The sequence below is a fragment of the Homarus americanus genome, unplaced genomic scaffold (genome assembly GCF_018991925.1).
Source record: "Homarus americanus isolate GMGI-L3 unplaced genomic scaffold, GMGI_Hamer_2.0 scaffold25013, whole genome shotgun sequence".
NCBI classification, from domain to species: Eukaryota; Metazoa; Arthropoda; class Malacostraca; order Decapoda; family Nephropidae; genus Homarus; species Homarus americanus.
Window position 1 is genome coordinate 9086737 of NW_024722158.1, and position 14056 is coordinate 9100792.

The following is a 14056-nucleotide window of genomic DNA, read 5'->3' on the forward strand; positions in this document are numbered from 1 at the left end:
GATGATGAAGATGATGGCGATGATGAAGATGGTGATGATGATGCAGATGGCGATGATGATGATGATGGTGTTGGTAATGATGATGAAGATGGTAATGATGATGATGTACAACTTTTAACAATAACAGGCAACATGATACCGGTTTATGGAGCTCTGTGTGTGTGTGTGTGTGTGTGTCTATGTGTGTGTGTACGTATATGTGTCTACGTGTGAGTGTGTGTGTCTAATGAAATTCAAAGTCAGCATAAACGGTTCCTTTCGGGGACCTGCACAAACCTACACCATACACATCATCTACATACATACAGTACATACATCCATAGGCTCCAGAAACCTTATCATACCACCCACGACCTCGTCAAGTAATCCCTCCATAGGACACTCACTGAAGGTAATATGTTAATGTAAACACAATCTCCAACACGGTAGACAAGCGATTAAGTAAACAAAGCCTCCTTGCTTCTCATTCAATATGGGTCACACTCACTCGCTATACTACACAAAGAATCAGCCTTATTGTTCATGTGGATGGTCATTATTTTGCCCCCATCAGAGATTTATGGGCCTCACGACAGGTGCAGTAAGACAATTAAAATGATTAATTCCATAAAATGAGACATTATAGCCGTAATAGTCCATTTTGTTGCTGGTGAACTACCCGGCACAGTAAGGCTGGTTGATTGGCACACGACAATGGGATTTACGGCCATCAGTTTATCTCTCTGGAATAACACTATCTTATACCCCAGAGGCATCAATTTCTTTCCAGGAAGGTGTGTGGGGCCCTAAGGAGTGGAGGTAAGCATTCTATGTTAAATAATGTTAGTCAATGTTAGTGAATATATGTCCCGTGATGTTAAATTAACCACACGAACACACATACACACATGAAAGAACATATTCATTACCTAAGTAGCAAATAAAAGTCAATTATAAAGAGCAATTTATCATACTTTTGCATAATTGAGTCTAATTTAGTCACGTTTTTCTGTACTTCGACCTGCGTAATTACATTTAAAGTCCATCTATTTCAACCACTGTGTTAATTATCCTTATTTGGTTGATAGTTTGTGTTCGTTTTGTTACTTTACGTTGGTTAGGATATATCAAGTGTTAATTTCCCATTTTTATTGGTCGAGTTGTCGACCTTAAGGAGTTATTTTGGTCTGTTTATTTCTTCTTTATGTTTATTCTTTAGCATAAACACACACACACACACACACACACACACACACACACACACACACACACACACACACACACACTACTTAATGAAGATCATATCCATTTAAACTGTAGGTAAACAAAGCTAGTAACGGGCACTATTATATACAGTACTGGAAATAATGTCTACTTTCATGTAACTTTTAATTAATACTTTTGAATGACTTAATTCGATATATAAGAAGCATGGTGGTGCTGTCTGATTGTCTGTCTGTATTTCTGTGATGGTTTTATCGGAACACGTGAAGATTAGCCTTCCTCAGCTTGCCTGAGATTAGGTTAGGTTAGGTTAGGTTAAGTTAGGTTAGGTTAGGTTACCGTCTATAATTATTAGGTGAAAAAACTGGGGTGTCTAATCTTAATGTGGTCCACAAAGTTTACCAGTTAAAGGTAGGACAAATATACTGTAAATACCGAGAGTAAAAAATCTGAAGAAGACACAAGACAGCTTAGTAAACAAGAACAAACTCACAGCTCTACTCCCCTACTCAGCTGGGACAATGTGTGGGGTGGGGATGGGATGGGTGGGTGGGGTGGGTGGGTGGGTGGGTGGGATTTTTTTTTTGTAGAGAAAGGAGGGGTGAAAGATTGGAGGTGGGGGAAGGAAATTATAGTTCGGAAATTGAAGAAATTTAAGAAGAGGTAAGAGAGGGCGAGCTGACCGCCCAGCTAAGCTAATGGTGTGTTAGGGTTGTGTCATGGGTTAGTTATTGTCTGTCGGTACAGGCACTAGACATCCTACCCTGTCCCATACATGGGTGTTTTGAGGGCCTTATTTCATATTCCGCCGACCCTACTGGCGGATGCTGGTCTTGGGAGGTTGTCTTTTGCCTCGCCGTATAGATGGGGGGTGGTAATGGACCTTTTGAGATTTGGTAACTTTTTGGGAACCATGTATGGTTGTTGTCGTTATCTGGTGGGAGTCTTTGAAGGAGTTCTTGCTCTGATCGTTCTATCTTTTGCCAGACTCTGCTGGCCAGGGTGTGCAGCTGCTGGTTGATGGGTTTCATTCTCAGGTCTCTATGTATCTCGGCTGTGGTTCTGGTGAAGGGGTATCTTTCACCTGTGACGAATCTTAGGGCTTCATTTTGGACCACCTGTAATTTTAATATTTGAGTGGTGCTCATAGTATGAAGAGGTACTGCTGGGTAAGTTAATATCGGTGTGATAAATGATGTCACCAGGCGGAGTTTTATTTTCTCAGGAAGCGCCTTAAAGCGGTATAGTTTTCTCAGCTCTCTTCTTGCCTTTTCCTTCCTGGTGTGGACATGATGGGAGTAACCTGTCGTGGATATATGCAGGCCCAGGAGGGTGCCCCTGCTTTTGTATTCTATCTGGGCATTATTGGTTACTAATGGATGGGTTTTCCTTCTGCATAAGGGCATCACTGTGAATTTCGGGAGACTGGTTTGGATTTTCCATTGTTTTTCGAAACCTTTCTAATTCCCGCCTGGTGTTGTCGACCTGTAACGCTGCGATTTTCCTTGATGTGTTGTTATTTCAGTGATGTCATCTGCATACATAATATCTTCGTTACCTATTCTAGTGGGAGGCGGAGTGTCACTTGTGTAGATAATATATAGGGTGGGAGACAGGACGCTCCTCTGAAGGACTCCGCTCATGAGTGGGAAGGTCTCTCCTGTGTGTTGTCCTACCCTCAGTCTGGCATTTCTGCCATCAAGAAAGTTACAAAGCAACTTTTCGATGTTGGTGGGAAGTCTGAGTTGGAGGATCTTATATTTTAGACCTTCATGCCAGACTTTGTCAAATGTCTTCGCTACATCCCGGAGAGTTAGATTACATTGTCTACCACTCGCCGCGGCTCTGGCTATGTTTTCACATGCCAGGGCTATCGTTGTTGTGGTGGACTTCCCTTTCCTGATCCCGAATTATCTGCAGTTGACTCTGTTGGTTGTTTCCAGGTGATTTCTCAGACGGTTACGGATGATTTTTTCTAGGATTTTTCCAGGTACTTCGAGGAGAGAGATCGGTCTGTAGTTTAGTGGGACGGCGGGGTTCTTTCCTTGCTTTGGTGTTAGGGTAATAATGGCCTCTTTGAATTTAGTTGGGAAGTAACCCGAGGCCAGGCAAGCGTTCATTGTGGTTCTCAGTCCCTCCATGGCCGGGTTGTTTATGTGGCTGATGATCTCCTTGGTGATGGGTTGGTGGGTGGAGATGGGGTGGGGTGGGGTGGGGTGGGCTGGGCTGGAAAGGTGGGTGGTGGATGGGTAGGGTTATATAGTACTTGGTGAGATGACTGGACAAGCACTGAGCAGTCCCAGGTATAATAACTTAATCTAAAAAAAATGCCATAAGACAATGATCGTCAAAGGTAAGTGATGAATTATGATAAAGAAAAATAATCCTAGACGCACCAGATATAAGCTACATATTACCACTATATTATATACTTATTTCCACATATTTTTTTTTTACAAATTGCATATATTTCTAAAATTTTATTTCCGAATTTAGTGAAATTACTTCAAATTACAGTACAACAAATGGTGGGCAATTGGTGTGCTGTTCAACTCTAACGACCAATAATATTATCAATAGTTTCACTGTATCAGCAATAATACAGTTACCATTGATGACTGTCAACACTCACACACAGTCATCTTCATATACATTATTTTTTATCAGAAGAAATTCCACTCTTAGACAGACAATAAACCTGTAATGGTCAACACACATCTGATTGGTCGTAATACCACACTTCATCATCTTATTGGTCGTATATACCACACAGCATCACCTTATTGGTCGTAATACCACACTTCATCATCTTATTGGTCGTAATACCACACTTCATCATCTTATTGGTCGTATATACCACACAGCATCACCTTATTGGTCGTATATACCACACAGCATCACCTTATTGGTCGTACATACCACACTTCATCATCTTATTGGTCGTAATACCACACTTCATCATCTTATTGGTCGTACATACCACACAGCATCACCTTATTGGTCGTATATACCACACAGCATCACCTTATTGGTCGTATATACTACACTTCATCATCTTATTGGTCGTAATACCACACTTCATCATCTTATTGGTCGTATATACCACACAGCATCACCTTATTGGTCGTACATACCACACAGCATCACCTTATTGGTCGTACATACCACACAGCATCACCTTATTGGTCGTAATACCACTCAGCACCAGTGCACATTATATAAGTATATTCATCTTTATAAGTAAGTTTATGAGGATGCCTGTGTTACGAGGGAAGGTGTGTGTGTGTGTGTGTTACGAGGGAAGGTGTGTGTGTGTGTGTGTGTTATGAGGGAAGGTGTGTGTGTGTGTGTGTGTTATGAGGGAAGGTGTGTGTGTGTGTGTGTGTTATGAGGGAAGGTGTGTGTGTGTGTGTTATGAGGGTATGTGTGTGTGTGTGTGTGTTATGAGGGTATGTGTGTGTGTGTGTGTGTGTGTGTTATGAGGGTATGTGTGTGTGTTATGAGGGTGTGTGTGTGTGTGTCAGAAGTGAACTTTTTTGTATTATGAATGTTTAAAAAAAATTGCACAAACATGCGTACATGTGTGCATGTGCGAGCAACCTGCCTGCAGGCATTCAATGATGTGCATGTGTGTTGCGGATATGTTTGTGCATACATGAGTGCGGGCGAGCTTGCTTATTTCCTTGTCTGCAAGTGCCTTTGTTGAGTGCGTGTGTCAATTTCTGGACCAATAGGAGACAAGGGTGTATGATGATATGTAAGAGTGTGTGATGATGTGAAAGGGTGTGTGAAGATGTGTATGAGTGTAAGATGATGTGTAAGGGTTTGTGAAGATGTGTAAGATGATGTGTAAGGGTGTGTGATGATGTGCGAATATTTAATTAATACTATTAATTTACAACAATGAAGGACAGTGTATGAGTGAAGATTTGATGGTGTTTACAGGACTCCAGATACTAACAAACCTAAGTTGGCGGGACAATACAGTACGTCAGTGGCCTCAACTCTACGGCACCATGATAACCCTTAAAGGTAGTGACAGATTTTCTTAAAACTTGGAACTTTCGACAAAATCCATGATCTGATTAAAAGTGATTTGGCGGCCATTTTTACTTCATTAAACTTCTGATAGAGGTGTTCGAGGATATATCGTGTGTTCAACATTAACTCAACACACATACAAATTGTCTCTCGTTCTGTTCCCATACGAGTGTAAGAAACGCCTACAATTTCTCACTAAGGGAACATACTATATCCGTGTTGACGAGTGACAGCCTTCATAAGACATACAGACGTCAACCTTCTCTTAATGGCTGAAGAAGTGTTTTTAAGTTCTAAGTCTTAATCATATAAGCTCAATAGTATTAAAATAGTGATCAATGAGGCATACAACATCTGTTCTAACTTTCACTCTTATGACTTTGAATGTAAATAGAATATGTACATTTTTTTGTGGTGGGGGGGAGGGGAGGTTGTATAAAACGCATATCCAAGTTGTAGTCATTATTGTACACTAATAATTTCCTTAATAATAAATTCATGCCCATTCATAACTATATCAAGGCGTTAAATATATTCAACTTCCATATTTAGGTCCTTGGGGTAATATTAAAACACAAACATTACGAAACGTAGAAAGATTATCTTCCACAGATCAGATGGTTTGTTTACACGAGTCGAGTTCTTACCGTCTGATCTGAGCTCCGGTGTAAGTGACTCTGGAAGCACATGGGCAGATCCTTCCTCAACAGGTTACAAACACACTGGCGTACACCATCAGTGTCACCTCGAGTACACTACCTCGCTTGATCCACCATTCATCTCCACTCCTTACACGGTGAACCTCCTAACACTGGATCTGTTGTTTACATGTGTTTCCAGCCAACACAACAACCACTGTTTACCTACTTCTGGTCTCTACTCCACTTTGTTCACGTAAACATTCGCTCGCCTGTAATACACTTCACATGTTAGTGCTGGTGTAATTACATCTAACTGTATATAAAGAAAACATTTGATAAATTTACAAAAATACACCTTACCTGTAGCAATAGTGTTACATGAGTGTCGTGTATGTGTAGGACATACAAGTCTATATGGGTGTAGCATACATACGTGTATAGTGTAGGTAATTTGCATCACTAGGCCTATATAGTTGTAGTGTAAGTATATATTATAATTTATCTATTAATGTTATTTTTTCCTTCTACATTGTGTCTACATTTTTACTATTTTTCTCCGAGTTTCAGTCCTCCTCTACACAAACACACACACACCTGCCACTTTGACAGAGCTGACTGGTAAGACTTCTGATAACCTTATTCCCACTTTACACGGCACTTCGATATGGTCCCGCCCACTCCTGCTGTCGACAACATTTCATAAAATGCTTATCATCTTAAATCCTAAAAGTCTTTCATCCAGTCTAAAATAATAACCTCCTCTTTCTGAACAGACAAATACCAAAGCTATTCGGTCATTAGCCAAGTAGTTTAACCCACCCTAGTCCTACAACCCATCAGAAATAACGGTTAAAATCGTTATACTTAGTTAGGACTTTCATATCTTTCCTGTCTAGACGTGAATAAAACCCTGAGACCTAGTGGTATCCTTCCTCTTACTCTCTAAAAAATAGGTGTCCGAACTTGTTACTGTCTGCTTGGTTATATTTACCTAATTTGCTCTACTCTTACTGATCCATCCTCTCTTACTGATTCATCCTCTCTGACTGATCCATCCTCTCTGACTGATTCATCCTCTCTGACTGATCCATCCTCTCTGACTGGTCCATCCACTCTAACTGTTCCATCCTCTCTTGGCATCTACATGACTCGTAGGTCTCAACTCAATCATCTCTGTAGTCAGGGATTCTAGTCACAACAGCTACATAAACACCATGAAGAACACCAACTCTTCTCTCACACTCGACAGGATTCCGATTCTAACCGTTCCACCGCAGACTTGCTCACTCGCCCAACTCGACTGTTCTCCCGATATCTTTGGTGAATGTCATCTGGTTGTCCTTGGCATTTCTTAAGTTTCTGACATAGTATGACATCAGACCTTTACCAAACATTCATCTTTTGGGCTTTTTTGTTCCCCTCCAACCACCACTTTTGTGTAGTTTTGGACGGTTCATAATTCAATTCAATTCAATTCAATTCTACTTTCTCACCAATACCGGAGTGCCTCAAGGGTTTAATTCTTGCACCTACTCTCTTTTATCTCCATATCAATGACCTCCGCTACTTCCAGCAACACAAGTTCCTCTGTTGACACCATTAACCACTATTTTGCCCACCGTCAGTCACGTCTTACAGCAGATCTAACTACCATTATATTGAACTAAGTCCTCGAGTACACATCTCGGAGAAGAGATAATATTGTTATATGTATTCAATGTTGCCAAAATTTAACTCTTCCCGTCCCTTGCAAACAAGATAATCTCCATCTTCCACTTGCTTTCAGCAATATTCACATTTTAAGAAACTCCACTATCAATATTATTGATCTTTATATAAGTTTTAAAGTTTCCTTGAAACAGCTATATGTCTAAACTGTCCATACTATATACCCGCCATGTCTGCCCTCATGTAGCGCCCTGCTCCCACGTGTGGGTTGGTGGTCCACATTCTTCTCACTGTTGAACGAGTTACAGGGTAAAAATATTCGCCATATCAACGACCTTCTTATCAGATAGTCCATCTCATTCTCTTTCTTCTGTCATTGTTTCAATTGTAAATGACCAATGAAATATGATCTATTGTTCCCGCCTTTTAGTCCCAGTTGCAACACACACCATTCTATATCATGCCGCCACTACCTCGTGCAAGTTCCTTTGAATCGAACTTCAACATCAATCAGCTTCGGTCTTTGTATTTATGGAATGCCCTGACGTCTCACATATTCCATCCATCAACAACTACAACTCTAATCTTGGTGCATTCACTCATTCTTATTACACAGCTAAGTTGAGTATTTTCATCGTTCTTATCCACGATGTCCTTATCAAGACAAACTTGAGTGTAAACAACATGTGAGTTGCATTACCCTCCAGAGGACACTGTAATGTGTGCCTCCCCTGATCCACCACAGTTAAAAAAACAAAAAACAAATAAGGACTATGTGGGTGTAGTGTGTACCACACAAGGGGTATGTGGGTGTATATGAATATTGAACACCAGAGCAATTTAGGTCTTAGTATTAAACAAAGGTCACATGGATGGGTATGAATACGCTGCACAAAGGCCATGTGGGTGTATGTATGGGTTACACATACTGTTACCACAGCGGTGTGACGGGTATGTTGGAGTGTGGTGGAGAGATGAAGGAGGAAGGTTGAATTTACGCGTGATACAACATTCAACATTTAGATGAGGCGATTTACTTGTACAATACACATTTCTGGATTCAAGAATATTAAGTCGTAAATACAATATAAAATTTATAGCTTCTTCAATAAGCTACTTTTTATATGTATTATAATTATTACTAAACATTTTAAAGTTAATTGTGTGTTTGCATTGTTCCTCCCCTAACATTAGTTAAGATATGTGGTCTAATTTTCTCATTTGAAAAACATATTGCTTGGTTTAATTTGAAACAGCAGGAGAGCTGGGGTAACAGGGCCCCGTGTGCTGTGTTACCTGCCTGGGAACATGATGAAGGCTTCCAATATAATAATCCCACGTTGAAAGGTAAACATACAGTTAAATTTAAAAGGTCGTATTTCTTGTGCTATTTGACATTATCGTAAGAAGCTAACATTATTTACAATCTATTCACAGTCTATAATCTAAAAAATATACTATTAGGAACGCAAAATACTTAATTTACAATATAAAAAGACAAAGCACATTGTAGAGAGACAGAGAAGGTAATCAACACACTCGGACCGTGGCAGAATACGACTTACCGAGGAGAAAACAGAGACTCGACACTGTTAGACTCGGTAACATTAGTTCAGATCTCTTGTTGACAGTAAATTAGTGCCCTTCGTCCGCCTACAAGTCTCCGTCCAACAGTCTGTTATTAAGTAGTGACAGATGAACTTTGTTGGCAGTATCAAACAAGAAGAGCCTAGCTGACACAGTTATCAGAGGATCATTTACAGCCACAGACAACTCTACACAGTTACATTAATTACTTTATAAATTTTATAACTTAGCTGACGTGGACTTTAAGACAGACACGAGAGACAGATACGAACCAAAGAAGGAACGGACGTACGGAAGGACTGATTCACGGAACCAATTACTGTACTGTATCGTCACCAACTTGGCTGAGTGAGGGATAATAAACACACACACACACACACACACACACACACACACACACACACACACACACACACACACACACCACGTGTAACTGAGTCAGTTAGTCAGGCATACACGCTGACGCAAGCATGCACGCATGCACGTGCAAGCACGCACGCGCGCACACACACACGCACCAGTAGCTGTAAAGACCTAAATAATGTCTTGTATAATGAGATAGTAAAGCAATGATGAGTCACATACACCAGTAGTGAAGATGCAGCTAGTATGGGTCAGCATACAGTATGTCAGCTGCAGTTTTGATAGTGAGTGATGTTATCAACACGGGCATGGGAGGATATAGTGCTATACAGTAAACTGTGTCGGGTTGTTAACGTAGATACAATGAAACATGACAATATATCTTTTTGTTTATAACAATATTAAATTAGATTTTAGATCATTATTTTATGTGGATGATGGGAATTAATATTATGAAAACATGTTTCTCGTTAACACTTATTTGTGGACTAACAATAATTCCCTAATTAACTTTAATGGATCATGAAATTGTTCATAAATGAATTGTTACTGAACATAACGCTCGACTGATCATTAGTTTGTAAACAATTTCTTTGGTATTTATTAGACATAATGTCATCGTTTATGAGTTTCATTCAATGAATAAAACGTAACTCACACACAAGTTAAAACAACTTATGCCTCGTGGAAATTAAACACAGATAAAAGGCTTAACAAAAGTGTGTGAGAAGCATAGTAAGAAAACATAGAGTACTCACTACATTAAGAGTTACATATGCATGGTAAAATATTTGTCAGTCATCTTACTGAAATTTCAGGTCACTAATTCTTGCCATTAATAAACCTAGTTTGATATTGATCACTTAATACAAAGGGCAACACAGGATGGGGACAATGTTTACAAAACACTCTAGAGTAAAACCAACAACTTTGGCGAGTCTGTCGAGAAGTGAAGTGATTTTCGTGTTTTATCACAGCAACGCCAGGAGCATGAGCGGTTTTCTACTGTACTGTACATGCTCATCAAAAAATGTTACATGCACTACTTACAAATGTTATTATGTACAAATTTTTCCTCAAGACATGAGTATCCCATGATCTCTTTCTTGTGTTTTAGGATTATAAACTTATTGCAATTTCCCTGTCACAAAGGCGTAATATAAAGTGTATCTTACAGCATTACACTTAACTACAGGAACTGAACTCCTCTTATTTATGGTAAAATTTCCACGGAAATGGCTTGACAGAAACAAACTACTGACCTCAAAAACATGGAATATTGCACATCAAATATGACGAGATACAATGACTCTCTGTCCAAGGACACTCCTTTTACCTCGAGTCTGACTTATAGAATACTGTACTGTATAGTTTTGTCATGCTCAAGAAGTGTCACTGTTAGCTTTTGGTTAAACCTTGGAAGTTTTTTGTTCATTACAAAAACAATTAAGGGAAGCCTAGTGTAAACCAACACCTTTCCCACGGAGGAATGGTAAGTCTACGATGGGGTAATTTTAAAGCCCCTTTAACCCTCTGGTAGATCATTAATTTCCTTTATTTTCTGTAGTGCCCCTGTCACGGTTATGTATGTTGAAGTGATGTTGACTCAACTGTTACTGGGACTCTTGAACAGTTTATGTTATTGTGGCTAAACTGTCAGTCCCGTCACCCTCACAGCAAAATGCTGCTGCTGCCATTACATGCTGTGTTTCACTGCCGCTGCCGTGTCGTGTACAGCGCTTCTGAGAGTCATCATGAATCTTCAGGACAGCAAGTTTAACTGGTATGCCACCTGCGTTCAGTATTACTGAACTGTTTACTGCAGCATGGATGTTCAGTGCAGTGTGATGGTTCACCTGTGCACGATTGTTCATCTGTGCCTGAATATTCTGCAGAGTAAGACTGCTCAGCACCATGTGGTTCTTCAACACCCTGTGAGTGATGAACATACCAAGGGCTTCGTGAACCCTGTGACTCTGTGGTGCACTGCAGGTGTTCGTCATAGTATGACTGCTGACTGTGGCAGGTGTGTGCTGGTGACAGTTCATCACAGCATGACTGATGACTGCCGTAGGCGTGTGCTGGTGAGTGTTCATCACAGCATGACTGTTGACTGCGGCAGGTGTGTGCTGGTGAGTGTTCATCATAGCATGACTGATGACTGCCGTAGGTGTGTGCTGGTGAGTGTTCATCATAGCATGACTGTTGACTACGGCAGGTGTGTGCTGGTGAGTGTTCATCACAGCATGAATGGTGACTGCGGCAGGTATGTGTTGGTGACGGGGCTTGAACCGTGACTGGCACCCGGGGCTACACTGAGGTGGTCATCTCCTCTATGACGGTGATATTGCGACGGGGGCGGGGGGGAGGCGCTCGCCTCAGTATGGGCGGGCGTGGCACTGGTGGTACATTGTATTCGTGTGTGGGGTGCAGCCGTCTCACACCCACACTGACACTCCCACTACTGCTCACTTGCCCGAGCCTGGCTAAACCCTCGGGCTCACTGAAGCTCACACCACTGGTTTGCCGTAAGCGTCTCCCCGCCGGGTGTATTGGCACTTTGGGCTGCAGTGGTCTGGCTATGGGCTCGTCATCCTCATCCTCGGCATCAAAGTCCATGTTGTCTTGACAGTCATTGAAAAACACATTATCATATTTACAGGAGGAGACACACTCGCCCACATAGTCATAGTAGTGGTCCAACAAACCCTCCTCAGAGATGCACGTAAGGAGCTCTGGCTTGAGCCGCGGCTCCATCACGTCCACTGAGGTCGCAAATGATATAGTTTTCCCCAGTTTGTTGAAGACGTGCGCTTTACTGGGGTCGTGTATCTGGGGGTTGAGAGGTGGCGGAGGTGGAGCACTGGGGTCGGCTCCGCACGTACACACCGGCCCAGCAATCTGGGGTGAGGCTGTTACTGTAGTCTTCGGCACGCCTCCACCGCCACCTCCAACACCACTAGCACCAACTGCACCACCACCACCACCACCGCCACCACCACCTCCCCCATTCTCCAGAGGGAGGGCGTAAGGGTCGTGGGGGACATGGGAGTCAACTGTGGTGAAGGATACACTGGTGTCGTGCTTGGCCATCCGCTCCTTGAAGTAGTTGAGGAGGAAGAGACAAGAGGCGCCCGACAGGAGGAAGAAGCTGGCGAAGAAGTAGCCGGTCTTGGCGGTGCTCTCGTTAATGTAACCTGGGGAGATAATAAGTTGGCTTCTAACTACTTGTAATTCGGACCTAATACACTAATTACTATCGAGTTATAAGTAACATGACCAAGAAACTTTAAACATTAACACTCCTATATACTGTACGGACACCCCCTGGACATACATAAGAACATAAGAAAGTGGGACACTGCAGGAGGCCGACTGGCCCATACAGGGCAGATCCCATTCACACCCATCCCAGCACTTCCATGTGCCTATCCAACTTCGTCTTGAAGCTCCCTAGCGTCCCCAATCCTACTATAGCACTCGGAAGCCTATTCCACATATCCACAACTCTATTACAGTACAGCCTATTACCCTTATCACTCCACACCTACCATAACCCTCAGCTACCATACACTAAAATGTGTCACTACTCCTCAACCATACATTACAATGCACCACTACTTGTCAACCCACAACCCAGGAGCACCACTAACTACCGTCAACATTTACACTACCACCATCTCAGCCACTGGCACTAACAGCTGTGACTTAATGTTTCCACGCACCAGTGATGGGGATGCCGAAGAGGATGGGGAGGGCTGTAGCACCCTGGATGAAGCCCCAGGCACGGGAGAAGTGTCTTGCCCGAACCTTCTCCAGCGTCAGCATCTGGAAGGCGTAGTGAGCACCCCCCAGTAGGAGGCCGTAAAGCCACATGAAGAGCACGTAACCGTAGTAGCCACGCACCGCCGTCAGCGCCAGCATGGTCACACCTGTAGCAGATAAACGTAAGTCTTCGCGTACTAGCACACAAAATCAAGCAATGTTAGTTAACTTGTTCACCTTCACTCACCTTGACAGTCCAGTACTTGGCATGGCATAGTACTGAAATTTTTTTCATTATTGAGAAATAAAATACTATGAAATCTTAACTCAGGCCTTGAGAAACACCTGGCACTGAGAACAACTCACCTGTCACCGTCATCATTACCTATCAGTCATAATTCTCATCGTATATATGTCTTTGAATCCAATAAACACCTTTACCATCAATACAGTTCATTCCTGATTATTTTGTTTTTGATTCTCACAGACGTCTGGCTCCCTCCTTTATTCCTCACATCTCTTGTTCACATCTTCATCTCTCCCTCTTCGTCCACCTCACTCACCAATACACTTGCCTTCACCACTCACCAAAACACCTTCCATCACCACTCACCAATACACCCTCCTTCACCACTCACCAATACACACACTCCTTCACCACTCACCAAAACACCTTCCATCACCACTCACCAATACACCCTCCTTCACCACTCACCAATACACCCTCCTTCACCACTCACCAATACACACTCCTTCACCACTCACCAATACACCTTCCTTCACCACTC

The 14056-nt window shown here is 42.1% G+C and overlaps 1 protein-coding gene across 1 annotated transcript in view; it reads right to left on the reverse strand.

Moving 5' to 3' along the window:
• Positions 1-4688: 4688 nt before the first annotated feature.
• The window catches only part of LOC121862046 (monocarboxylate transporter 2-like), a gene marked incomplete in the record, with an annotated part of 80118 nt that continues 70750 nt past the window's right edge, over positions 4689-14056 (reverse strand). Inside the window, 2 exon segments of the mRNA XM_042359977.1 lie at positions 4689-12700; positions 13229-13435. Coding sequence (XP_042215911.1) covers positions 11814-12700; positions 13229-13435 — 1094 coding nt within the window.